Source organism: Amorphotheca resinae (assembly GCF_003019875.1).
Source record: "Amorphotheca resinae ATCC 22711 unplaced genomic scaffold M430scaffold_12, whole genome shotgun sequence".
Classification (NCBI taxonomy): domain Eukaryota; kingdom Fungi; phylum Ascomycota; class Leotiomycetes; order Helotiales; family Amorphothecaceae; genus Amorphotheca; species Amorphotheca resinae.
In genome coordinates, this window is record NW_020194482.1 from 704,289 (window position 1) to 730,660 (window position 26,372).

Here is a 26,372-nt window from a genome sequence, read left to right on the forward strand (position 1 = left end):
ATTAGTACCTTATTGGTAGGCTCATTATTGAAGTCAACTGTGAGGGGAATATATCATTGCGCCTTTTCGAAGCAGTTGAGAGTCTATTTCCAACATACGAATGTGGGTCCGGAGTCTCCCTACAGACTGTGGTTATAGCCTATAGGCTCCACGAGGAAGGACAACCAATTCTGCACGCGGCCGCAAGACATGCACACCGCTGAGTGACACATCAAATTCACATAATTTTATGTTTGCTTGCCGGAACACGGCAAGGAGTTTTGATGACAAGCTACAGATAGCTTTATCTTGTTTGCCTTACTGCTTTCTGAACAGACAGTCTTGTTGCAGGCGCCACATCTCTCAAGTGAGGATTATCCACATCAAGCTGTGTTCGGGGTGGAATGGGCATCGGATTAGTTTCCATAGCGAAATCGAGCCCAGGGAGATATCACATATCCATTCTAATGATATACTCAAGAATCCCTTGTCAGATCAATCACCTCCACAAATCCAAACCCGCTCCTGCCTTGTGGTTGCATCTCCTCGTCTTCAACGGTTTTACGCTTTGCCCCTAATTCACGAGAAATAGGAAGCTTTGCTCCGGTTTCCTTTGGGGTGAGCTGGACCTTTAACGCCACTAGCATCTGAGCATGGAATTCTGGATGGCAGTCCACAAGGCTTGCCCATTCCTCAGCCTGTTCTTTGAGTTGATGCAGTGGCTGACATATGAATGCGTTCGTCACTTCGGCTGCCACAATTTCTCTCAAGAGGGACACTTCTGACGTCTTCTCAAAAACATATCTGATCACAGTGGTGCTTGGAATCCAGTGAGTCCGGCTCAGGCATTTCTTCAGTTGATTGATACTGGCAGTTGAAAGCTCCGCCAAATTAAACCCTTCAGAAAATACATGCAGCGCACACCAAATTCCAAAATGGCCTTGGGTGGCCACCGAGGCATCATGCGGTTTGAGACATTGGAGTTTCCCCGTTAGAAGCCAATCCAGTGCCATCGCAAATACGGCTGGCTCGACGTCTTTGATGAGTATTTGACCACTCGAAGTATCCTCGGTGGAGCCCTTCAACTGGGTTGCTATCGCCTTGTACAGAGAGGGAATCCGGTCGCGAAGGAAGTCCCGTGTCAAGGTCCAAGGCACCTTTCCTTCGCCAACATAGATGTCGAGAAACTGCTTAGATTTGAACAATCTAATAGATTTTAGCTACTCTACAGTGCTTGGCAAGTTTGAAGTTAGAATCATACTCATTGACGGGTCGTCCCTGAGGCTTAATGCCTGTATTTCGAGAAGCCGTGGGAGGAGACATTGATGTTGAAATGTTTCTTCAAGCAAAATTGGTGATGCGGGATGAATCGAACGTTGGACGATGAGAGTATCAACAACTGGGAACTCCAGACTGAAACCTGATTTGTATTAGCACCTTCTTAGAGCCTTGTTAATACCAACATCAACTTACTCGGTGGCAGTCAGCATACAACAAGCGGTCAAAAAGAACACAATAGAACTCGCCCCAGGCTTGTCCGTCTCCACAAGGCAGACTCAAGGAATATTCTCTTTATTTCATCTTAAGTCCTGCAGGTTCAGGTGTTACAAGAAACCAGTGCTGCCTTACAATCAAATAAATACGTAGGCATTCGACTCGGCCCCCCTCCAACACAGGTGCATGAGGACTCCTGCAGCCAAGCGCCATGGCTTGAATTATCATTCACAGATGCAAGCATTTGATGGTCGGCCTACCTGCACCTCCAAGGGCAAGCTGCAAGGGATATCGATAACGATGGGCGAGGGATAACATGCCCCTGTATCGCATAGTCAGTATCACTGTTCAAAAACATTGTCAATGAACTGACCGGTTCAAATGGTAGAGACACTGCTCAAGACTGGCCTCAATACCTCATGGACCTATGGTGGTGACTCAATCTGATGCAAAACGTCAACATCCAGCATTCTGACCCCTTCCAAGAATATTTTGGGGTAGCCCCGATTGTTGTATTCTTTGGTATAATGTAAATTTTCTTTCGCAATTGGAGTCTGTGCCGATCTAAATAGAAAATACAACTACATACTAGTTCCGTTCCAAAGTTCGAAATATGGTAGCTTTGAAAAGAACAATGCCTCATAGGAACAATTCTATCGAAGTGAAGCTTATAGTTAGATCTATCCATAATCGAGAGTGTTTTCAATCTTTCAGCGTCTCTATTTGTCAGATTAGCCGCGAAGAGAGAAAGTAAAGACTTTATGATTCAATCTTTCTTTGGCAAATAGTTAAGCTCTGGTAGAAATGTAGTTTATATTCGCTTGGGTGCAGTACGCTCCCCCCTTTCGACATACAATCGCATCGTTCCCACAACAAATCCCGGTTTAACCCCCCTTTTTGATGCAATCATATCACTCTTTCGTAAGACAACCTCGATCTTGACTTTTGCGCCTAGCATCCGCTTATTTAAAACCGTTCACTCGTTCCGAGTTCTTGAAATCCATATAAAGGGTCAGTCCACAACCTCCATTCCCAACTTTCTTCTTCCCACAACATCAACCAACTTAGCGTAAGTTCGAGTCCCCTCCAGAAAATTCCAACACTTGAAGCCATAATTCAACACAAAGAACACTCTCTCCAACACAAGTATACTCTCCAGTCATCTCTCTCTCTCTATTTCTCTTTTCTTTGAGCATCCCACTGACCCTCGATCTAGAAATACATCCACCCAAGTCAGTTACAAGCTTCTCTCTATAACTTCCACACAACTCATACCAATCTCAGAATGGAGAATACCGAGAACACCACCGCTTCCCCCGCTGGAGCTCAGCCCACTCAGAAGGATGCGTTCTTCTTTCTCAACATCATCGGCAGCATGAAGAACAAGCCCGATGTAAGTCCTATTTCACTTCAACCCAACTGAAAAACTCGATCTCCCCCCTACAATCTTTTGATTCACATGCATATGTTTGATCCCGTCTTTGGATTTCTACATCTGTACAAACCTCACTCTCAACCGATCTTACTAACAAACATCTTCTTCCATAGGTTGATTGGGAGGTTGTGGCCCAGAAGTCAGGTTACAACAATGGTGGTACGGCTAAGACCCGCTTCGGCCAGATTAAGAAGAAGCTGGGCTTCACCGAAGATGGAGGTGCATCTGCCGCTGGTCAGCCAAAGACTCCAACCAAGCCTCGTGCTAAGAAGGAGAAGACCGTCGGCAGCGGCACAAACGGCAGTGCTTCCAAGGTCGTCAAGAAGCGCACTCCCAAGAAGGAGAAGGCCGCCAAAGTCGAGGATGAGAAGTTCGATACCAAGGAGGAGCCTCAGTTCGACGACTCCGGCATCAACTTCTTTGGCCAGCCTCAGACGGAGTTCGGATACCAGGAGAGCGTCGAGCACAAATATGCGTCCGAAGATGACACTGCTTAAGTTGAGCCAAATCCCAATGTCCTACTCTTTGTAAGTTCCCAATATCTCAACCGCATCATCCAGAGCTAATATTTGCAGCCCAAGATTGTGGTCAGCGCCATCGAATAAGACTCTTATGCATCATGACGGTTGTGATTAGTTTCTATGGGTACGCAAATGGGAGGTTTGCTTTTCTCTGAGTTGGTGCCAATTCTCATATGCAAGGTTTTCGGGTGCAAGAAAGGGAAGCAAAGGGACTACGCATACAGGGAGTTTCTACAGATCGGGCACCCTAGGTAGAAAATACCATATCATGTCATGAACACTTTGAGATCCTTTGAAACAGTATGCGATGATAATAACGAGATAGATGCCAGTAAAGCCACCTGCAGCAAGGAGGTTGAGCAGCTAGATTTGGGTTGAAAGGCATTCTGTATCCTTATATTGCAAGGCGAAAGCATACACATGATGACTGCTCATCATTTAACGGTGGCAGCTATCTGCAAAATCTTCAACATTTCAAAGAAAGTATCTGCTGAGATAAAATTGAGGAATAAGACATAAAGCTTTCTGCTCCATACGATGCAAAACTCCCTTGCGCAATGGCCCTTAGTCATGACCTGCCAACATTCAAGAACAGGCTGGCAAACTTTTTTTCTATCTCCCTCTTTGTCTCCCTCTGTGAAAAGAACAAGGTCAGGAAAGAAAGTTTTCTTAATATTGTCTTCTCTTCTATGCATTTTGTGGAATCATCAGAATAATAGACTGTACAGGCAAAGTCAGCTCTCGAAGACTCCACAGAGCCGCAACTTCTAAATAACCCAGATCTCCCAGCTTCATCATGAACCTGCTAAATAAAGGCAACACCAAGCTGATCTCAAGAGCTGTGGTTTGGTCATGGGTAGATGTATATGGCAAAGCCCCTACCCCTGGATACTTCCAGATCTTAAAATGATATGTTGTAGGCCCTTCAGTGCATAGATCGAGGTGTGGACATATCGAAGTGAATGTTCGACCTGTCAAACCAAGACTGTCTTGACAAAGTGGGCTAGAAAGGAGTAAATGCGGGCCATGTGATATAAGATAAACCTGATCGAACAAGGAAGAGACCGATATAAGCATGGTCTTGAGAAAGTTGAGAATATATGTATGAAACATAAACGTATCACTTGGTGGGAGTATCATCACCTTGAGAAAATAGACCCTGCTCAACGATTCCAGTTGGATTAGGTGTGTTGTGGTGCTGTCCTCGCCTATTGATTTCGAAGTTCAGCAGACACACCGCCCTGGGTATGGAGGTATAAAGGACTTTCGTGAACCCCCTTCATCCTTCTCATAACAACATCAAACCATTTCAAGTCTCGCAATTTCAACCTTGTCTCAACTTCGTCACAGTACCCTTCCAAGCCTATTGCAACTACTTGAACTACATTCAAGTGCATCAGTAAGTCTTCCCGAGAATTTCATGTTCTCGATCTTGAACTTTATGACTTACCATCAGCTTTTATAGATCGTTCCATACCCACGATCAAACGTACCCAAACTACAATCATCATGTCTGACACTGAGAAGACCGGTGCTGGTGCGACCGAGAGCGGTATCCCTCCTGCCGACCTTAGCTTCATCATGGAGTGCCTCAAGCACGCCTCTGGATCGATCTCTGTAAGTTCCCTTAGTTAGAACAGACTCAACAGAGACTCCTGCTCCTATGACTTTACTTCCTATTATCTTCCTTATCAACCTTCATCAATCAAACTTATTTGCCCGTCCGTTCCTTGCCCATCGCAACTTCACAAGAGGCTCAAGGGCCGTTTCGAGCACTGAGAATCCCAGCTTTTTGTTATCTTCACAAGCCCAGGCCCACAATCTTCCGTTCATTCCACATTCACAGTAGCTCTAAGCATGCATTCACCCTTTCACTCTTCGTCATAGATGTTTGATCATTGGCTTTGCCTGCATTTGAGAAATTCTAACCTCTGCAGATTGACACCAACGCTGTTGCTGAGGTGCTCAAATACAAGAACATCAAGTCTGTTTCCAACAGACTGGCTGCGATGAAGAAGAAGTACGACATCCCATTCGGTTCCGGTGGAGCCAAGGCTGCCGGTGCCGACGCTCCAACTCGCAAGGCCGGTGGTGCTGCTGGTCCAAAGCCTCCCGCCACCCCATCCAAGAACCGAGTTACCAAGCCCGCCGCCAAGAAGAAGGCTGCTACCGCTAAGAGCGCCAAGGGCAAGGGAAAGAAGGCCAAGGCTGAGGAGGAAGTCAATCAGGAAGAGTCCGATCACGATAATGGCGATGACGCAGAGGAGGTCAATGAGGTTGAGCACAAGGAGGACGAGGCCACCTTCGACAAGAAGGACACCGATGAAGAGGACAACGATGAGGAAGCTTAGACGTGTCATGTTTTCCTCGGACACCAAAATGGCTGGTTTGCTTTGATCATTTTTGAGGTGGCTTCTGGCTGCTGAGGTTTGGTCTTTGGTTCTCTACAGGAATAACTGACATTTATGTCTCTGGTGGGCGCTTTTCATATCTTGTCGCGGGAATGGGTATTATCGAGGGAGTCTTTCATCGTATGCCCGCGCGGTATGCTTTGATAACTTCGGTATCTTGCTTGCTTTATTCGTTGATTTATGCGTCAACGGTGGTTTAGTGATAAGGGTATCAATGCAAAACTTTAAACATAATCCATGCCATCAGAGATCTGACTGTAACATGGCGCATTCTTGGAAGCTGTAGTGTTCACATTCCCGAAAACAAAACACATGAAGCGTGTAGTTGGTTCCTTTTCAAGCCTGCTTTGCAGAAGCAGCATAGAGCTCTCAAACCTAGAAGGGTCCAGGTTATACGACTAGATATACTTGAGAACATGATGCCATAATGTCTGGGAGTTTGCTTCAGGACCAGCCAACGAGCCAGTAATCTGCTGGCTTGACTTCCCAAGCATTATCATAAAACCTCGCTTTTCTATCATATGTTGGCAAGACAGTGCAGCTGTGCCGTCTGAGAAAAAATTCACTCTACCGAGAGGCTCTGAGAAATATCGTCTGGCAGTGTCTTGAATTGGCTCCTCGCTTGAGTCGCTTTCTCTCCCCTTACCTACAAAACACAAGTCTGAACTACAACAACGCGTTCACTACAACTTCACAACAAACACCCCTTCCACAACCAAAACATCACACAACTAAGGTGATTTGTGATTTACTATCACAAATCCTTAATCCCCAGATCCAAAAAGAACACACTCTCCACTCAAGGTAAGAAACTCCATAATATCTGGATACTTCCAGTCGTGTCGAAGTGTTTGCGCGAAGATTGAGGAGTAATAATACTCGGATCTAACATCGATAGAACAAAACAAATCTCATCATGGCCGAGATTACTCTGAGCTCCGCTGAGATCAAGCTAGTCGCCGCGGTCTTCTCTCAGATGAAGGAGCTCCCGGCTGTAAGTCTCTTTTCTTTCAAAACGCTTGCCGCGCGTTCAGAATCACACAGCCCGACTCCTACTCCTACACTGTCTGGTTGCTCCCCATCGTTCCCGTTCACTTATCACGAGCCTTCAGCTACCTTCTCTTGCATGTGGGATAGCAACAGCCAGGGAGCTGTTCAGATCCATCATCATATTATTCCCATTCACACCTTCACACCTTCACACCATACCCCCCTCATCATCCTCACAAATGACAACGTCGAACAAGATGCGAGTTACTAACATGAGTTCTTGATCTAGGCCGACTGGGAAGAGGTTGCTAAGATCGTCGGCATCAAGTACGCAAAGAACGCTCGTCAGTCCTTCAAGAAGGTCTTTGACAAATTGCACAACGGTGGCAAGCTCACGACCGCCGGTGATGAAGACAACGGAGGAGTCGAGGCGCCCAAGAAGGCTGCACCAGCCAAAAAGGCTGCTGAACCTCGCATTGCCAAAAAAGGCATTGCAAAGCCCATTGCCCCGAGGAAGTCTGCACCACGCAAGGCCAAGAAGCAGATCAAGGAGGAACCTGCTGAGGAGAACGAAGATATTGAGATGGAGAGTGAACCAGAAGCCGGCAAGTTCCTCATGAACAATTTCACTCCCATCAATGCCAAGAGCTCCACCAGCTTCGCTGTCAAAGATTCCACTTCTCCCAGCATGACCGGCTACCAGGCCTCCGCCAGTAGCAACGAAGTCGAGTCCAATGATGAGGACAGGCGTAATGCCGCGATGCGTGGTATAGGCCTTGAGCAGTGGCTTGCATGGAAGCGCGAGAATGACTATGATGAGCACTCTCATGCTCCTACTCCCACCAACTACCTCAGTGAGGAAGAGGCATAAATCATTTCCAGACATCCACGATTCTATTGCCTGCTTGTTGTTTCACGGGCATTTCAACCTCTGAACTTCAACCCGTGCTAATTGAATTCTGGGTCCTACAGATGAGACAGACTGAATTCCTTCGCCCGTCACTATATCATCTGTGGCAGTCAACATCTGATTCGACACCATTCGACTAAAGTGGAGCTTCTCAGCTGCTATTTCCTCGGTGCTTCTCTGGTATTATGGTGGATTTCCTATTGCTTGTACTCTCCGCACTTGCGAGAAAAGGTCTTTGATGTGGTGGTATTGCCAGGCATGGCGGAATATGGATACGTGCATGATCAATATGGGCGTGGCCTAGCCACATTCTTCCCGTAGATCAATGCATCACGTTTACTCTTCATAACTGGTGTTTTTTTCGTAACCCCCAACAGTGACTTGCCATCAAAGTGATCTTTCCAGAGCTCCACCCTTGTCGCAAACTTGATCCCGTTCTGCTTCTGAATTTCTTTCACAGAGCCTCAGCTTGCAAACAGCTGCAACTCCACCAAAGATCTGCAAGTAGTCCCTGCTTGACAAAACGGTAGCTGAAAGCCTCCAGAGGGTCCTGCTGTCTTTAAAGTGAAGACATTCCCCAGTGGTGAATGGAATTAGTGCTGTCAACGACACTATTTTTCAAGACCTCTTCCATCTCACTAGATCTTCTTAACGTCGACTCCAACCAAGCCTCAGACTTTCCACTCGACTCAACACCATACAATCATACAATCATACACTCCAACGCTCCTCCAAGAGATCAGATATCATTCAACATGGCCCCAGCTTCAAATGAAGAGCAATTCAAGTTCCTCATCAGTTGCATCCGTTACAGCAACAATGGCAAGGTGAGAACTGCGATCTCTGAATATTAGGATTCTCCATTGACATTGTCAGGTCGACTTCGGTCAGGTCGCTCAAGAGTGCAAGATTGTCAGCAAGGGCGCGGCGTAAGTTAATTCCTTCTCAAGCCCTTTCTCTTGGATTCCCCTTCTATTGCCACGGTAATAGCTGAAATCTCTCAATTCGCAGCGCAAAACGTTACGAGCGAATGATGAGATCTCACGGCATCGCTCCCAACGCTGCCACCATCAAGCCAGCACCTTCCCGCACTGCCAAGGCCGAGCGCCGCGAGTCCAATGACCGCCCCTCCAAGAAGCGCAAGGCTGATGCTTTCATCGAAGACAACGCTGCCGCCGATGATGACGAGGACTTCACTTCCATCAAAGCCGATCCAACCAACGAGAAGGACAAGTCCCATGTCAAGGAGGAAGAGCCAAGCCAGCTTAGTCTCGGTGAGGCTGCTAACCTCATGCAATACTATGATACACCCTCCTATAACAGCGCGCAGCTTGGTGGAGATGAGGCTTATCCCGGCAGCGACTATGACAATAACTCGGCGGGCTACGCAACCCCTCTCAGTGGTGTTTACGGTCTGCAGGCTCAGCAGTCGTATGAATTTCCATACACCCCCACTGGCATGAACACTGGTCCCGGTTCTTCCCAGGGCATCCATTATCAGCCAATGATGCACTACTCAACTGACAACCAAGGTGGATCTGAGAGCCCCGTCATAGTCGAATAAGCCGAGCATTGAAGACAAGCTGCTGTGGGATATGCAAAAGGTGCGTCGGGGGACGGGGAGATGGCCTTTTTCAGGCTCCAGGAGGAACATGATAAAAGACTAGGGGGTTCCATTTCATTTGTGACCGTACTGCTGCTGCTGCATGGATTTCGGCTACTCTGAGAAGAGACCATAATGACGGAAGAGCGCTCATCTGTTGTTGTTTCGGATCAATTTCTGCGTGGTTCTGTTGAGTAGCAGAACTTCGAAATAATGAGACATTGAGACTGCCCGATAGTGCGCTCGCTCTGATAAAAAGGGATATCACGTGACATAACTACTTCCATTTTACCTCGAGGAATTCCTCCCTCCGTATCTACCTAGATACCTAGAGAGGAAAGCTGCCGCGCGAACTCTCCTCGCATCAGAATAGACGCAATCTGAGATCGTACGTTGCTCAGCACAAATCCCTCTCACTTTACTTTAAGTTAATCCCCAACTTGATTCTAGATGTTGAAGTCCAGAAAGCACATGCAGATCATGTCAAAATGGGAGGAAAGGACTCGATTTAAGAATGAAGGTAAGGGTGTAGAGGCTCTATATATACATCATAATAATAATTGATTCTTTCTCTATTGAATACCTTAAACAGGCACTATAAGAGTTTTATCCTTACGTTACTTTACATGTAGTTTAACAGAGGGAAAGAAAATAAACCCCCCCCGCTAAGGTGCCTGTCAATCGCCGGTCTAAACACCATATCCTAATCTACTCCACATAAACCCGTAGATATCACTACGGTAATGGGCCCTGTCATCAGCTCCGCTCCGCTTCCGGGATGTTAGTGTGTGTATATAAAGGAGGGGGAAGGTGCCGAAAACAATGATAGCAACATGCAAATAAGTCAAACCCATAAAAGGTGTGGCCCGTGTACTCCCAGACTCTTGTGCCTCCAATCAATCGCCTCTGCGCGACGGCGTATGTCATAGGTGTCTGGTCCATTCTGTCAATCTTTTTCTCAAGTGTCGAGATCGTGTCCGTCATCTTTTGGGCCCACTCCGGGAGGGTTACGGTGGTTGAGCTAGGGGTCTGCAAAGTTTTCGCGATCGCTTCAATCTTGTCGAGTATTGGGAGCAGCGCCATCCTTATCTGCGTCGCCGAACTGATCAGGGCCCCTTCCGGGGGCGATATCACTCTTTGAATCTCTTCATGTATTGTCACTAGGCGGCGACTTGGGTAGACCGCGCCTTCTGGTGTCTCCTCGCGCCTCTCCCCGGTAGTTTGCCCTAGGGGTACCGGACGGTACGCTATCGCAATGCGACAGAGAGGCTCTCAGAGAGCAAGCAGAAGGCTTCTAGTGGGTATCTAGGATGGATTGACGGCCTGATTTCAAAAATGCCGTCTCTGTATCGTGAGGTTGCTTTTCCTCTGTATATACATAAAGAGGTGGCAAATCGGTATAACGGATCCACGGTAATAGATCCCTATTATCCACGGTAATAAGGGGATTAACCAGGGCAATAGGGGGGAAGTCCGAGGCAGAAAGCAGCGTCGCTAGCGCGGGCGAACGCCCTCCCCTGATCCGTAGCATCCCCGTATTCGATAGCCAGATGTTTCGTTGCGTCCAGGCATCTGATCACTCTATCGGCCGCTTGGTGGTGCTCAGGCGAAGGATTGATCAAAACTCAGAAAGCCGTGTGGCAGCTCTCATGGCATCCGGCCGCGTGACGATAGTGGCGTATAATATTGACCCTACCTTTTGCTGGTAGGCCAGGACCTCCTGTTCTGTTGCTTTGCCGCTATATGGCACCAATTCGTCAGTAGCCATGGGCGTGTTAGGGGTCCTCCCTTCGTCGAGGTGGAATCTCTTCGTAATTGAGTCAATATATGAATCTTGGCTCAGCCAGATCCGCCGCGCCGTTCTATCCCTTATTATCCTGATACCCAAAAACCAGCTGAGATCTCCCAGATCTCCCAGATCTCCCATCTTGTATCGGTTGAAACGCTTAGCTTTGAAGGAAAGGTATTCGTTATAGTCGGATCGTCTTGAAAGGATGGCAATATCGTCCACATCAAAGAATACTATAAGCTTGTTATTCATACTTCGTGGCGGCCCTCATAGCGTCTGGCCCGGTGACGGTGGTGGCATATATGATTGAGCCTGCCTTTTGCTGGTAGTTATGTACCTCCGGTTCCGTGGCTTTACCGTTGTATGGGATCAATTCTTGCCAGGATCCATTGATCAGTCGTTAAGATTGATAGTTCACCTTCGAATCAATCACACCATCATGGATTCGATTTGTAGCTTAGTAGCTAACCATATCAAGAAAAATGTATACAGCAGATGCAGCAGATGTAGTTGATGCAGCATGTGGTGTGAGTCTGCGCGAGAGCTTATCCGCAAAATTTTGTGAGGAATCCGGGGTTAGCTATAATGCCAAGTCAACGAGTGTTCCATACGTGAATAGATTTCAATACAAGACTTGCATCAAAATCCCATTCATCCAGCCACTCTTCTCTTTATTATCGAGCACTGCGCATTAAAGAGAGGTAGTATTTGTGACAGAGGCAGTAATTGCGACAGAGACAGTAATCGCGATAGTAATAGTGACAGTGGGAGGTTGAGATGAAGGCTGATGTAATCGAAGATAAGCGATCGTCGCTTGCAGCTAGCAATTTTGACCATCTCCCGCTCCCGCTCCCGCTCCCGCTCCCGTTGTCTTTTCCCTTCCACTAACTACTACGTCTTCGGTATCGACTCTTAGACTAGAGAAGACCGCGTCAACGGCAATCTGAACCGAGCGAGAAAACAGTTGCCCCAAACCTGACAAGTTCAGTCTCTGTCAAGAAAGAAGTCAAAGCAAAGTTGCGCCTCGAAGACTAGGCAGATAAACTGGTTGCGCGGATTACGGCACAGACATTTGACGATCTTGAACATAGCTACTCTACCACTGGCGACTCTTTGGTTTTCCTTCGAGTCAAAGAAGATGATTCGAAGACAATGTACTATTGTCTGAATCCTGATAGTGCCGGGAAAATACGAAGATGGATCGCAGCCGCAGGGCTTTTCTACTGTGATTGCTCAAGTGGCTAGCTCCATCTTGATGGCTCTTCGATCAGCAAGACGGAACCAGATTCCATCGATAAAACAAAGCCAGGAATCTCGAGACGATGTGTATGAGAAGCTGCAAAATTGGCCACACCTTGTCCAGAGGATCTGTACGAGTCAACGGATGAAGAAGAATTATCGCAAAGTAACAGAACAACGACGCAATCACGGCAATTCTTTGTTGGACCATCAGGTCCTGTCCCCAATTCACGTAATACCAGTTGCGATCCAAGTCGAACTTTCGGGAGGCTGAAGCTATTTGAGACGGCGACCACGATGATGATGACGATGCTTTTCAAGATACATTAAGAGCAGCACTTTGAGCAAACAGAGACAAACAACATCGAGGAGCTTCGGGGGCATATTGTGCACATGTTGCTGGGCAGGCGAGAAGGCGGCCGGGGCGGGGCTCATCGACTTCGAGCGTTCTGAGTTTCTCCGTATCTCTAAACTCAAGCTACTCCCGAGGCTGTCTAACCAAACAGAAAACCGCCAGCAAAAGACACTTAAATATGCTGCCGAAAACATATCATGTGGAACTGGACTGCATCACTGAATGAAATACGACCTTTCTCAAGATACTAGAGGTAATATACGAAATCGCAACAGGTCAGTGGATGTATACAAGTTATCATCTTACAAGATCTCTCTTCCATGCTCATGATGGCATGGCAGGTTTGAGAACACTGTAAACCAGTGAGGCGCTAGATCACCTTTGCGTTGGACCTCGAGGTCACGATGAATCAAATACCCTTGGCGTCTCATTCATCCTCTTCTTGCTTGTTATATTTCTTAGTTGATACTTGGCGGCCGTCACAATTATTCTGTATTTTAGTCTCTCCACACTTGCTCTGTTTATGCTCTAATTCTTCTAATGAGTGTATTTTCATAGAGCGATTGTGGCCTCACGGAGTCACGGTATCGTGTAGCAAGTAGTGATTAATCCGAACTCTTTAGCCAGCTTCCCACTGCACGCCAAAGCTAGATGAAAGTGTACAGATGAGAGGATTGTTGTATACCTTGCCTGTCACTGTTAGGAATTGAAGTCAAATTGGAAGCAATACCAAATCAGATTAGTATTCCCGGTATGTAACCCTTTTCACCTGTTACTGTTACAAGGTACAAGATGCAGTATATAGGATTCTATAGCATTGGAGTCGTCTAAAGAGAGAAGAGATCTATAGAATCTGGTGGAGGTGCACTATGATGAGAAGTCCGTTTCAATCCAGGGTATCGGCACGCGGCTGGCTCCACGAAGAGATAGGATATTGCCAGGGGTGAAGGAGGATATCATTACAATATTGAAGGGCAATCACGTGTTGCTACGGCTTGTAAACTCGCGGCTTCTCCTCCGTCCGCAATGAGGTTAAACTGAACTTCGTTCTGCGGTCCCTTCGTCCCACAGACAATCTCCTCTTAAATCACAAGCACCATCAGACATCCGTCCCATGTATCAACTCCAAAGAGGACCCACTTTGTGATTCACTGAGAGTATCCATTGTTCAGTCTTCGATCTTTGAACCTTCCTAGTCCCATCGTCGTCGTCTGATAAGTTCGGAGCCATTCCTCTTCGATCTAACGACATCCGATCTTCACCAATACCGCAAAGACTTCCACCACAAGGTAACCTTGAACCCTCTCTCTTCAGTCAACTGATTCACCATTCCTCTTCGATCTAACAAAATCCAATCTTCACCAACACCGCAAAGACTTCCACAAGGTAACCTCGAACTCTCTCTCTGCAGTCAACGGGATTCAACCCGACGAGATCTTTGGAAAGCATTACTTCTCGTCCAATCAACCGCTGTTGCTTCCGAGATCTCTCGATTGCATTGTCGCTGGCTGGCCCTGGAGTCCCAAGCTCCTGCAAAACACCAGTCCCAGCATCAATCCTACGTCTTGCCCAAAACAGTGTAGTATTTCCCTTTCTGATCCCATCGTTTGCACGTTGAGAGTACGAAATATCACCACTCTGTATCGCCGTCTTTTCAAAGCTCCCCAACTGACTATCCTTTCTTCATTATAGACACCTCCATACAGACATAAGCAATCACATTGCATGACTGCTCCATAGTCAAAATGGCCTCCGCAAAGAAGACCACAGCCAACAAGGCTGCGAATCGGCCTTGCCCGCCTAATCTTGGTCCGCCAGACGCCAATTTAGTAGCAACCGGGACCAATGGAAGCAAGAAAATGTCATCTGACAAGAAGATCACTAAAGCTCACTCCAATACGGGTAAAATCTTTCGATATGCCTGGCAGAAGCATAACCCGAGTTCTGGTCCCGATCCACGCCCAAAGCATGTTCGACGCTACGACCAGTCTGCGTACTTGAAGCTCAAGGATCGTTTCAAGAATAATATGGCCGACTATCAAGATCAAGAGGATGCCGACGAAGATGGGCACTCTGGTTCAGATAGTGACTTTAAGATCGCGGATGATGGCGAGGATGAGGACGGCGACGAGAATGACAATTACAACATAAAGTCTACTACCGCCTCAAATGTTAAGGCAACCGCTAGTAGCAAGGTCAAGGCGAAGAAGCCAAAGGAAAGAGCTCCTGATCCCAATGGTAGAGTCGTGGGTCGTGATTTGATCCCATGGAACCGTGAGTCATGCATCCTGCCTTCCTCTAGATCAGCCGCATAACTCTCATCTCTGGTACATTAACCTTTGCTCGAGATGAAAGCATGCCTGGTTTAACCCAGATCTTATAAATCACACAGATGCTGACTATTGGCATGCAGGAGTACGCATGGCTGAGAAATTGATCCTGCATCTGCAGTTCGAATGCCATCGCGCAGGAATCCTGCTCCCTTGGGACGCTGCAGTCAAGCGCCTCCACCCGGGCTCAAAAGGAAACGCTGCCCTCCAGCACCTTCTGAAGCTGCGTGATATCCTCATAACCGAAGGTCATCTGGTACCACCGTTACTTGGTAAGAGAACTGTTGACTTGGACCCGGAAGTTCGTGGTTATATCCGCAACATGATGGGTAATGCACCTACTGATGTTCGCGTCGTGAACTGGGGTGAGAATATTGTTGATCGCAAGGTCAATATCTTCAACCCGGATATTATTCGCGGTTCAGGAAATTATCCTCGTACGAAAAAGGTGATGAGGCCTAGCCAGTTCACCAAGGGTAATAATACCAACGGCAAGGTTCAACTCCTTGTGACGTTCAACCTCTCTCGTGCGGCCCTCAAGAAGTTTCCGGCGGGTACTGGCGACGTCGTCCAAGATGTCAGCGATACCGATGCCGTCCAAAATATGGGTGATCGTAATGGTGGCTATTACACTCATGGTGAGAACTATGATGAGCATGGTAGCAGTGATGCCATGGAGGAAGAGTTCTTTGAAGACGATAACGCCATGGCGGAAGAACACTTTGATGACGAGGCTGCCACTGAGGTCAACAGTTATAAGCCTGTGCATTGGACAATGGGTCATTATGCAGCCACCGGTGCCAATTCCATGGTTTCGTATGAAAACAGTGATGCGATGTCATTTGAAGCCCCTGCGGAGCATCTGGGCAGCGACATTGGATTGATGACTGACGATTTCAAGTCCACTGCCCTCGAATCAGATGGTGCGTTTGAAAATAACGATTTCCCTGCCTCTGGTAGCTCTGACAACCAATTGGACATGCTGTACAGTCCTTACGATACCGGTGAGGTGGCATCCAAGAATATGGTGAGTAAGGGTGCATATAATCAGGAAGGAGGAATCTCCAGCCAGCCGTATGCATCGTACCCTCATTACCATGTAAGCAGAATAAAGATTATAACCCTTCGGATTCGGCTGACGTTTGAACAGACACCTGACTTGAGCCAGATCTCTGATGCGACCACTTTGTCTTCTAGTCGAATTGTCGATCTGAGTGAGATTGGCTTCGGATTTGTGATTGCTACCGATCACACTGCCACTGAGCCATATAATGCCGGACCATCGCCCCTTTACTTCCCAGAGAATTCTGCCCGTCATCACTACTATGATTTCAATCATAGTGATGATAAGGAGAACCGTAATCTTGATGCTCATTGGCACCAGGATATGCTCTAAAATTTGACACACCGATCGCCTGCAGTCGCGAATCTGCATTATGAAAATCGTCGCTCAGCTGATGCCTTGTCACTGAATGTTTCTTTCGATTCTTTCTTGTATTAACACAACTTTTCCTGATCTTCGATCCCTGGTTTCTGGCTTCGCTGTCTTTTGCCGTCATTCAACTTCTTTCCGATAATGAATGATGCGCATATGATCGGATAGCCTGAAAACTTGAAATTTCGATTCGTTGAACTTGGAGCTTTGCGCCTCGTTCACCCCTTTTCTCATTATGGTACAGATAGGAAGTCGTCACGCGGACTTGGCGGAGGAAGATTCATCGAACATACGCCTTGCTTTAGTTTATTGTCTGTCGAGGGGACTTCGGCTCGAGATGTTTCATCGAGAGACTTCTCACCAAATCACAGACATTTCCTCTTTGCCTCTCAAAATTGAGGCTTTACAAGCTTGACATGCCCTCCACGGGCTGTGCGAGTGTATTATTGGGTGCCTTGCATGCTCCTTGATGCGAAAATTCAGAGTGCCTCCCTGGGGGTCCACGATACCCAACTCTCCTGCACTTGAGCTTTCAGTTGCAGTTCCAGCGTTGTCCAAGGTACAACAAGGCAATCAAAAAGACCGCTGGGCTGCACAAATGTATTGTAGTAAAATAGAAGAAAAAAGAAGAAAAAAAGAAAAAAACCATTTTTATAGAATAAAGGCCCTGCGCCATTCGATTGCCTATGACTGCGTGATTGTGCGCGTCTGAAAATTAAGATCAAGTTGGATGTCGTATGTGGTGTAACCTTAAAACTATAATCGTAGTAGGTGAAATTAGTATTTTGCCAGCCACCAGTATAGATCCATGCAGTATATAGCTTACCCATTAAAGTATCCATATTCTCAACTGCAGCCTGTGGTGTCTGATCCCTTAGGTCAAGAACTCACCCTGCAATGGCACAGCTGTCCAGTCTGCTCTCCACCCTGATATGTATTGTTGGAAACTATTTCAATGATCGAAGGGTATGCACTTTGATTGTTGTTCTATTATTTGGTGTAGCAAGGTCCCAAAGCCGCAAGGGAACTGTTATTGGAACTTTTGAAGGCTAGTTGGGAAGGTTCCATTAGGTTATGTAACCAACAATGTCATAAATGGATGCGAGAATTTACTTACAAGACAAGTCATTGTAGTCCCATATTGCTGATGGTACATACACCAAGGAGATATACCACAGGAGGGACGGGGCATGGGGCAGGTATGCACTATTAGTTAGTGCAGCTAGTTCGTACTGAGGGTTAATATAGAAGCCATTACAGGGATATAGAAATCCCTGCCCATCATTGTTGGTCATTGACATAATAGCACCTGGCAAGCTCAGCGACTTGTAAACAAGAGCTGACGGTGGAGACGTGAGCTTACGAAAAGCGACGTTGACTTTTCGGACCCATCAACAAATAGTAACTCCGAGCAACACAGCACTCAGGTGCGCATTTCGTGTAGCGAATCAGGATGTCTAATTCATATAGTTGAGCAAGCATTTTATATCTAGCTTTGAGGTGTGGGAGTCTTCAGACAGGAAAGCCCCCTTGAGTCATCAGCAAACCAGAGTAATGGACTTACATAGTCAAAACAAACTCTAGTGGCTATACTTTCAGGATAATGGTGCAAGGATGAGCCAACTCCAACGTGAGATTTAGCAGTGTTGCTTTTTGGAAGGCAGTGACTGAAGAGACCGACTTGCTGTACGTGTCCGTCACGGGCGGGAACATCGCGATCGTTCCTCGAACAGCTGAAAGCGAGGCTGACGTTGTATAAGGTGGGGGCATTCGTGTTTTGGGACTTGTGGCAAGTTTTATTTTGAAGAAGATTTGCGAGAAGGGGTGACGTGGATGACGGGGGTGCCGGAACTAGACCCAGAGCAAGCGCTTATGGAAATGTCAAATTCTCTACCTAAAGGATCTCGAAGTGTTGAAATAGCCAAGAGATTGCTGCACTCTAACCTAAAACAGTGAATTTATCAACCACTATCTATTGGTCATTCTAGCAAGTATCATAACTGAAGACCTCCTGTACAAGGGGTTGGTATACCACTGGCAACTCTGTGTCCAAGTCATATGTAAAAGAGAAGATCCTATAGAAAATAGTGTACCTTTCACTATCTGAAACCCTCACCAAACGCATCTACAAAGGGTTCTCAAGTGTTGGCGTACAAAAAACAAAGAAACTCAAGTGAGGAAACAAAGTATATACGTTACACATATCTGGCCAGAAGGCAAAGTACCCAACCGTAATGACTGCCAAGCCCCAGATATATCATCCAAGGCTCAGACACTTGTCCATTTTCCAGTCGACACAGAGCCTCTGAATCGAGTGCCCATTACAAACTGGTAATTACAGGCCATATAAAGTCCTGCTTTAGGGATGATTCCAGATTACTGAAATGATGCCTGCCACTAAAGCAAGTAACTAGAAACACTAGACTTGTGACATTGATAGAGCTGGCCTTAATCTGGATGAAGCGCACAGCCGACAAGAACAAGAAAGGCACGATGAAGGCTTGTAATATATCATATTGTCATGTATGGTTCGGCGACCCCTTTGGACAAGGGCATGATTGATGAAGACGGATGAAGTGAGCAATAAAGAGCGGAAGAAGTGAAGCATTCTGGTGAAAAGGAGGCCAGGGAGTCTAGAGAAGGACGTCGTCGGCTTCGGCTAGCGGCGCTAGTCCCAAGGCCGTTAGAACCTGGATGTAATCCCGCAGGACCGTACGAGAACCTTCGATTTTATTTTTCTGGAGAAGCCGACATAAACATTTCCTCTGCTCTCTTTTCTTGACTTCTGCATCTCACTCACAACCCGAGTTCCCAGTCGAGATCGACCAGATCTTGCTTGTACCACTACTCTTCTCCCAGCATCTTTAATAATCTCTTCCCAATATGCAGCGAGCATTGACATCAAGAGCTAGGGCCTCGGTCCTCTCAAGCTCCAGACTTCGTGGCTACAATGCTCAACAATTACGATTCGCACACAAGGTAGGTCATGGAACCACAACATCGACCAGTAGCGTTCTGCAAAGGGGCTGGTCAGATCATGCTGACAAAGTGTCGTAATTAGGAACTCAAATTCGGTGTTGAAGGTCGAGCAGCTCTCCTGGCTGGTGTTGAGACATTAGCAAAGGCAGTAGCTACAACTCTGGGACCCAAGGGACGCAATGTCATTATCGAGTCTAGTTACGGATCCCCCAAGATCACCAAAGGTTTGTGGAATTCTCTCTAGTCTCTATGACGATTGCGCTGATGCGTTTCCCTAGATGGTGTAACTGTCGCAAGAGCCATTTCCCTCAAGGACAAATTCGAAAACCTCGGTGCCCGACTCATCCAAGATGTTGCCTCAAAGACCAACGAGACTGCTGGTGACGGAACTACCTCCGCCACCGTCCTCGCCCGCGCCATCTTCTCTGAGACTGTCAAGAACGTCGCTGCGGGATGCAACCCCATGGATTTACGAAGAGGCACCCAAGCTGCCGTTGATGCCGTTGTCGAATTCCTACGAAACAACAAGCGGGATATTACCACCAGCGAAGAGATTGCGCAGGTGGCAACCATCTCTGCCAACGGCGACACCCACATTGGCAAGCTGATTTCAAGTGCCATGGAGAAGGTTGGAAAGGAGGGTGTGATCACCGTCAAGGAGGGAAAGACCATGGAGGACGAGCTTGACGTGACCGAGGGCATGCGATTCGACCGTGGATTTGTCTCTCCATACTTTATCACCGATACTAAGTCACAAAAGATCGAGTTCGAGAAGCCATTGATTCTTCTCTCTGAGAAGAAGATCTCTGCCGTTCAAGATATCATCCCCGCTCTCGAGGCCTCCACCCAACTCCGTCGCCCTCTGGTCATCATCGCTGAGGATATCGATGGAGAGGCTCTGGCCGTCTGCATCCTGAACAAGCTCCGCGGCTCGCTCCAAGTTGCTGCTGTCAAGGCCCCTGGCTTCGGTGACAACCGCAAGTCCATTCTCGGAGATATCGGCATTCTCACCAACGCAACCGTCTTCACTGATGAGCTTGACATCAAGCTCGAGAAGGCCACCCCAGATATGTTCGGATCCACCGGCTCAATCACCATCACAAAGGAGGACACTATCATCTTGAACGGTGATGGAAGCAAGGATGCCATTGCGCAGCGATGTGAGCAGATCAGGGGTGTCATGAACGACCCAACTACCTCTGATTACGAGAAGGAGAAGCTCCAAGAGCGTCTTGCTAAGCTTTCCGGAGGTGTTGCCGTCATCAAGGTCGGTGGATCATCCGAGGTTGAAGTCGGCGAGAAGAAGGACCGATTCGTCGATGCTCTTAACGCTACCCGCGCTGCTGTTGAGGAAGGTATCCTGCCAGGTGGTGGAACTGCTCTCCTCAAGGCTGCGAGCCAAGCTCTTAACGGACTCAAGCCTGCCAACTTCGACCAACAACTCGGTGTCAGCATCATCAAGAGCGCCATCACCAAGCCTGCACGAATGATTGTCGAGAACGCAGGTACTGAGGGCTCCGTTGTCGTCGGCAAGCTTATGGATGAGTTCGGATCAGATTTCAACAAAGGATACGACAGCTCGAAGGGAGAGTACGTCGACATGATTGCCGCCGGTATCGTTGATCCTTTCAAGGTTGTCCGAACAGGATTGGTTGATGCCAGCGGTGTTGCCTCATTACTAGGCACCACCGAGGTATCGATCGTTGAGGCACCAGAGGAGAAGGTGCCAGGCCCACCAGGTGGAATGGGAGGTTAGTATTCGTCTTACCACCTTCTTCGTCACCAAGCTAACTCGCATGATAGGAATGGGCGGCATGGGCGGAATGATGTAGGTGATTGGAAGATAATGTAAAATACCCATCAAGGCAGTCTTCTCTTGACAGTTGCCTGCGCAGCATCTTGCCATGATATGGCTGCCATATCAAACTTTGTACAACACCCCTCCACTCTTTCTTCGTTCATTGTCTTATATCTGGCATTGGGGGAAGCGATTTGGTGTTTTTAAAGGCGGTGGGCATGTAACAATATTGCAGTAAAAAGCAGTCAAAAGTGTCAAAAGTCTATATAGCGTGGCCTCGCCACCTAATGCTAACCTTTGAACTCAAAAACATTCATGTTTGAAAGATAGCAGTTGTGAACCTTGCCCTGCCTTTGGGCCCAAGATAGTCAATCCCATGCTGCCTATTATCGACAAACATCCTACGTAATCCGTCCGCGCAACCCCATTTTGATTCAGGGGGACTCGAAAGTCGCTAAGTCACGTGCCGACCCCACCATGGAGACTTCGTTCGCAAAGCAACGCCGCAGCGAATGGTGACGATAAACACCGCCCCCACCAGCACAATCCTACCTTTGCAACTCTGACCTTGGAAGTGCAAACCTCGAATCACTTACCAGCCCGCGAAACTCTTGTACGTATTTGCAGCTATCCCCATCGGCGCCCACGGTAGCGGATAGTAAAACGAGCGTCTGCTGTTGGAACCTGGCTGACAACCTTGGAAAGATTGGATCGGCTCAGCTCGTCGCACGACCTAACATCGGCATTATGGTATGTTTTCCTGATCTGGAGTGCCTTCGATTGAAGAATATTTAATAACACGTACACCAAACGCAGTCTCAATCTGGGTCAGTCCTCCCTCTCATCACGGTGCCCCACACTCCCCTCGAATCTTCAAATGCTGCGTTCCGCCTCGCCGCCCCCGCAATGGATGTTGCCTGCCGAGAGAACACAAACTGACAGCAATCAACCTGCAGAGTCTCCATCTCCCCCGACTGCGTGTCGAAGTTTAACGAGCTGAAACTCAACAAGAAGATCAAGTACATCCTGTACAAATTGACAGACGACTACAAAGAGATTGTCGTTGAGGAAGCGTCCGAGGATGGCGACTGGGAGCATTTCCGTGAGAAGCTGATAAACTCCAAGTCAAAGAACAAGATGGTATAGATATCATTTTTTGGGTGATGTCGCGTGGAGATGTTAATGCATGCACAGGGAAAGGAAGGCAAGGGACCCAGATACGCTGTTTATGACTTCAGCTATGAGCTGGCTTCGGGCGAGGGTACAAGGTACGTTCTACTAGGCCGCGGGTGATGAGGATGGAGCTGATATGCGAATAGGAGCAAGATCACCTTCATCGCATGGTCTCCTGATGATGCCGGTATCCAGGTAAGCCTAGTTCTTCTTTCGGGCCAAGCCGTTAGTGCGTGCTGACTGTGCAATAGCCCAAGATGGTGTACGCCTCATCCAAAGATGCCCTTAAGCGCGCCCTGAACGGCATCGCCACCGAATTCCAAGCGAACGACGAAGACGACATTGAATACCAATCCGTCCTCAACAAAGTCAGCAAGGGTCTGGCATAAACATGCCTTCCTGTTTATAGGTACAATACATCAATCAAGAAGGAAGAGGATGAGACGGTAGGAGGGAGGACTTTTCATTGGTGCTGCTCATTTGCCTGCGTGATATGCTATGCTGCATAAGATGGGGGGCAAGTTTTCAGTCTTTTCTTTAAGACGGGAGGAATCGTAGGCATGAGACAATGAGATATCACGCCAAACGGAAAACTATTTCAATTCTCTGATGCCACCGTCCCCATCCAATTGAGCAATAAGATTGTCTGTTATACGTGAAAAATCCCATTGAATGCCCCCTATGAACGCCATGCTTACGCAAATACAAACCCCCACAGCCCCTTACTTTTGAGCCTCCCAAGCCTTCCTGAAAACTCCGTAAACCTTCTCGCCCTGCTCTTCATTCCGCAACCTCTGCGTAAGGAAACCCTTCAGATCACTCCAAAACTCCTCTCCCTTCAACAAAGCCGCCCCACTCTCCCCTTGTGCCACCGGCGGAATGACCTCCTCATCACCCTCCCTCATCACAGCCGCACCCCCAATGACCATAACCGAGAGCTCCAACTTCTCCTCCTCGCCGGCCAGATCCTTCAGGACTTTGGAATCCGGGACCGGTTTCTTCTTATGCAGGACCCGCAGCTTGTCGATCGGGATGGACGTCTGCGCGTGGATGGATTCCTTCAGGTTGAGGATCGAGGTGTTGGGCGGTTGCGACTTGAGCGTTATGTCGAGTGGGGGGTTGCGGAGTGAGCGCAGGGAGACGATCAGTGAGCGTTCGGCGCCCGGCGCGAGCTTTTGCCGCTTAGGAAGGGGACGCGGGTTTTTGGGGAGGATATACTGCTCGCGTGTCCGTATTAGTAATTATGTTCTGGATTGGAGGGGGAGAGGGAGAGGGAGAGGGAGAGGGAGAGGGGAGGGGGTGGAAAGACGTACGGCGCTGCGGGGAGGGTAGTTCTTCGGATCTTCGACATGGTCGGCAGAGAGCTTTGTGGGTTTTGCGTCAAGAGCCGCAAGGAAAGATTTTGCGAATGCCACTTCAGTCATCTTTGCGTTTGGTTGTAGGGTTATACGGTGTCTGGAGAAGAGGTGGAAGTTGATGTGGAGGCTCTGCTTGAGTTTCTTGGCGGCTCTATTGTCCGTAGAGCATGACGCTTAATCGTCGGCTCGCTTACCGCAAAAGGACGGCTTGAAATAGGCGAGCCGACGACTACTCAAGTCTCAGGGCCAAGTTTGCGTTATATTCTTCCGAGACATGTCCCGTTGGCTAGACAACAAGTGACAAGATGACGGACCGTACATTTGGATTCGATTCTTTCACAGGATTGTCGTTATTGAGAAATAATCTTCGCCGTCCGCGCTCTTACAATGGCGGCTCAAGATCAGGACAAGCCGTGCCAAGCACCCCTTGAGAACGCCCATTTACCTCCAGAGAGACTCTTTGCTCAACCATCTTGCCCCTCTCGAACAGCACTCTGCAGCTATTCATCACGATATTACGCCGCTCGTTCACGTTATACTCGATTTCTACACCTACCGGGTCGTATATGCTGGCCACGATGTGGATAATGATCTCTTGTCAGCTGTACGATCTGACCTGAAGACCGAGCTTGTTGAATGCAAACCGTTGCTTTCAAACCTAAACAAGTCTAGCTAGTTCTGCTTCCCAACTTCCCCACCAGATGGATGAGCAGTGCGGGCCAGGCGCAGGTCAGAAACCGGGTTATCATTCATCATCTCTTCATGCCCATTTCTTTCCTAGACCCAGGAACCAGAATCACCAGTTCTCTACTCAGTCACACGCCACGGATCCGGGCTACATGAATGATGGACTCTTTTTAACCCGCCATCTGCCTTCGATAAACGCGCCCAGTCACGGAAAATTTGACACCGTTATTCCCGAACTGTATAGCTAGATCCTCCCAACCCTGCTCCTTTTCACCATGTGTGTGGATCTCCAAAGATTTTAACTTCGGAAGCAACAGCGAGCATTCCGCTGCTAGATACCTAAGGTGTTCAAACCTTGGATTATATTCTGGAGGCGGTATAGACTCCCAATAATTGAGCACCAGCTTCTCGAGCGAAGGAGGCAGAAGATTGCTCAGGTGTGATAAGTCACCCTGCGAAGCAGCCTGCGTAGATGCATCGAATTCAAGCAAAGCATTCGAAGCTACATCAACCATTCTCAGATTTGGAAACTTGCCCAGCGAGTGTAGGCAGGAATTGACGCCGGTGTCCACTGCCCACATCTCCCCACGCCAGGATTCCGTAAAGCGTATCTTGAGGCTCTCGAGCGACCGCATATGCAGTTGTAGTGCCTCATCCAGTATCGCATAGTCCAGAAGCGGGGCTTCTTCTGCCTGGAGGTTGATGCACTTCCATTCGAAGTCGAACGACTTGACTGCCTTGCAGGCTCCTAGTACACACTTGATTGCGTCCATGCTGAGCTGGCTTCCGTTGAATGTGATGGATTCGATATGGGAGGTGTTTTGGATCTCATTCCAGTTGCTCATGCTTCCCATCTCGAGACAGTTGGTCGCTGAGAATGTCCGTAAGCTTGGCGAGCAGAACAAAGGCGCGAATTGGCGCAAACAGAAGCCGTCGCGCGTACTAGTACCTGTAAGCTGGAGGCTTCGGAGAGCTGTGAATCCGTGGAGATGCGTGACTTTGTCGTTGTTGACGGCCGAGTGGAGGAGTCGCAGCAGCCATAGGTCTTGCTTTTCGCAGTTTTTGGGATTATAGCATGGTGGAACAACAAGATTCATCTTTTCTACATTAGGCGTGAGAAGAAATAGCAAGGCAATTTTTGCGTCATCGAGGTCATCCTTTAGCTCGTCCTTCCACTTATCGGTGAGTTGAGCGGGAAATTGGAATTGTTCGGCGGCTGAGAGGAGAGAGACTTGAGACCGAGGGCCGGAAAGGCCCGTCCATCTACTTAATGGGTACGTCCGGATCGCCCAGTCTTCCAGCACGATATTCTTGAGGTGTGATGCGAGCTGAGGCCGGTTAACGAGGCTAAGGATGAAATTCCGTGAGAGATTGTTAATACGGTAAGAGTAGCGGTAGGTGTGATAGAGAAAGGGCTCGGAGATGACGTTGAGTCTTCTCGACGTAAGAGAGAGATTCAAGAATGTCTTCCAATGCGTCTTCCAAATGTAGGAAAGAACTTCCAAGAGCACCTCGTCTGGTAGAACATCGATCGTTGCTACAGGTCTGTCGGGCTTTGTTCGCGTCTCCGATGGGTAGGTTTCAGCCATGGCTATTCCAATGCAAAGAGGATAAAGGGACAAGCCACAGCTTCTTCTACTTGGCTTAGGAAGAAGGTACAATCAGATGTAGGAGGAACTCGTGCCATTCACGTAGTAACGCGACTATAGTGTCTATAAGTAAGTAATCTATGGAGTTTATACTAATTTTTCTACTAATCAACCGTATCGCGAGTTATAGTACAATAGTGCCTTAGACGCTAGACCCATGGGTTGGGTCTACCCCATGGGTTGGGTCGTGGATATATTTAGGGACCCATGGGTTTCTGCGCAGCCTAACCGGTGCCA

General features: G+C 48.0%; 12 protein-coding genes across 12 annotated transcripts; 7 read left to right on the top strand and 5 right to left on the bottom strand.

Moving 5' to 3' along the window:
* Positions 1–294: 294 nt before the first annotated feature.
* Positions 295–1,551, bottom strand: M430DRAFT_37223 (hypothetical protein). The gene is made up of 3 exons (XM_024867082.1): positions 1,453–1,551; positions 1,241–1,399; positions 295–1,185 (listed from the first exon to the last, which is right to left on the bottom strand). The coding sequence occupies exons 2-3, from the start codon at positions 1,300–1,302 to the stop codon at positions 456–458; spliced, it is 792 nt and encodes a 263-aa protein (XP_024717464.1). The 5' UTR covers positions 1,303–1,399; positions 1,453–1,551; the 3' UTR covers positions 295–455.
* A 1,207-nt stretch (positions 1,552–2,758) lies between these two features.
* On the top strand, positions 2,759–3,405 carry M430DRAFT_22527 (hypothetical protein; the record flags this gene model as incomplete). The annotated part of the gene is made up of 2 exons (XM_024864711.1): positions 2,759–2,866; positions 3,022–3,405. The coding sequence occupies 2 exons, from the start codon at positions 2,759–2,761 to the stop codon at positions 3,403–3,405; spliced, it is 492 nt and encodes a 163-aa protein (XP_024717465.1).
* Positions 3,406–4,555: 1,150 nt separating this feature from the next.
* Positions 4,556–5,197, bottom strand: M430DRAFT_183677 (hypothetical protein). The gene is made up of 3 exons (XM_024863855.1): positions 5,103–5,197; positions 4,880–5,044; positions 4,556–4,810 (listed from the first exon to the last, which is right to left on the bottom strand). The coding sequence occupies exons 2-3, from the start codon at positions 5,010–5,012 to the stop codon at positions 4,638–4,640; spliced, it is 306 nt and encodes a 101-aa protein (XP_024717466.1). The 5' UTR covers positions 5,013–5,044; positions 5,103–5,197; the 3' UTR covers positions 4,556–4,637.
* Positions 5,198–5,435: 238 nt separating this feature from the next.
* Positions 5,436–5,938, top strand: M430DRAFT_37224 (hypothetical protein; the record flags this gene model as incomplete). The annotated part of the gene is made up of 1 exon (XM_024867083.1): positions 5,436–5,938. One exon carries the CDS (start codon positions 5,439–5,441, stop codon positions 5,778–5,780), a length of 342 nt encoding a protein of 113 aa, XP_024717467.1. The 3' UTR covers positions 5,781–5,938.
* Positions 5,939–8,071: 2,133 nt separating this feature from the next.
* M430DRAFT_37226 (hypothetical protein) lies at positions 8,072–8,844 on the top strand. Its single transcript, XM_024867084.1, has one exon. It carries the CDS (start codon positions 8,328–8,330, stop codon positions 8,592–8,594), a length of 267 nt encoding a protein of 88 aa, XP_024717468.1. The 5' UTR covers positions 8,072–8,327; the 3' UTR covers positions 8,595–8,844.
* Positions 8,683–9,339, top strand: M430DRAFT_183661 (hypothetical protein). Its single transcript, XM_024863854.1, has one exon. It carries the CDS (start codon positions 8,771–8,773, stop codon positions 9,302–9,304), a length of 534 nt encoding a protein of 177 aa, XP_024717469.1. The 5' UTR covers positions 8,683–8,770; the 3' UTR covers positions 9,305–9,339.
* A 1,354-nt stretch (positions 9,340–10,693) lies between these two features.
* M430DRAFT_37228 (hypothetical protein) lies at positions 10,694–11,634 on the bottom strand. The gene has a single exon (XM_024867085.1). The coding sequence runs from the start codon at positions 11,382–11,384 to the stop codon at positions 10,962–10,964; it is 423 nt and encodes a 140-aa protein (XP_024717470.1). The 5' UTR covers positions 11,385–11,634; the 3' UTR covers positions 10,694–10,961.
* Positions 11,635–14,471: 2,837 nt separating this feature from the next.
* Positions 14,472–16,452, top strand: M430DRAFT_31054 (hypothetical protein; the record flags this gene model as incomplete). The annotated part of the gene is made up of 3 exons (XM_024866006.1): positions 14,472–15,000; positions 15,140–16,083; positions 16,207–16,452. The coding sequence occupies 3 exons, from the start codon at positions 14,472–14,474 to the stop codon at positions 16,450–16,452; spliced, it is 1,719 nt and encodes a 572-aa protein (XP_024717471.1).
* A 2,796-nt stretch (positions 16,453–19,248) lies between these two features.
* M430DRAFT_146833 (hypothetical protein) lies at positions 19,249–21,589 on the top strand. The gene is made up of 4 exons (XM_024863033.1): positions 19,249–19,470; positions 19,553–19,694; positions 19,749–21,221; positions 21,274–21,589. Exons 1-4 carry the CDS (start codon positions 19,375–19,377, stop codon positions 21,300–21,302), a joined length of 1,740 nt encoding a protein of 579 aa, XP_024717472.1. The 5' UTR covers positions 19,249–19,374; the 3' UTR covers positions 21,303–21,589.
* Positions 21,590–21,784: 195 nt separating this feature from the next.
* Positions 21,785–23,075, top strand: M430DRAFT_183722 (hypothetical protein). The gene is made up of 6 exons (XM_024863856.1): positions 21,785–22,018; positions 22,085–22,095; positions 22,225–22,408; positions 22,463–22,536; positions 22,588–22,636; positions 22,693–23,075. The coding sequence occupies exons 1-6, from the start codon at positions 22,016–22,018 to the stop codon at positions 22,828–22,830; spliced, it is 459 nt and encodes a 152-aa protein (XP_024717473.1). The 5' UTR covers positions 21,785–22,015; the 3' UTR covers positions 22,831–23,075.
* An 88-nt stretch (positions 23,076–23,163) lies between these two features.
* Positions 23,164–23,865, bottom strand: M430DRAFT_108805 (hypothetical protein; the record flags this gene model as incomplete). Its single annotated transcript, XM_024861234.1, has 2 exons — positions 23,164–23,658; positions 23,755–23,865. 2 exons carry the CDS (start codon positions 23,863–23,865, stop codon positions 23,164–23,166), a joined length of 606 nt encoding a protein of 201 aa, XP_024717474.1.
* Positions 23,866–24,193: 328 nt separating this feature from the next.
* On the bottom strand, positions 24,194–26,075 carry M430DRAFT_61531 (hypothetical protein; the record flags this gene model as incomplete). The annotated part of the gene is made up of 1 exon (XM_024868931.1): positions 24,194–26,075. One exon carries the CDS (start codon positions 26,073–26,075, stop codon positions 24,657–24,659), a length of 1,419 nt encoding a protein of 472 aa, XP_024717475.1. The 3' UTR covers positions 24,194–24,656.
* Between the last annotated feature and the right edge of the window lie 297 nt (positions 26,076–26,372).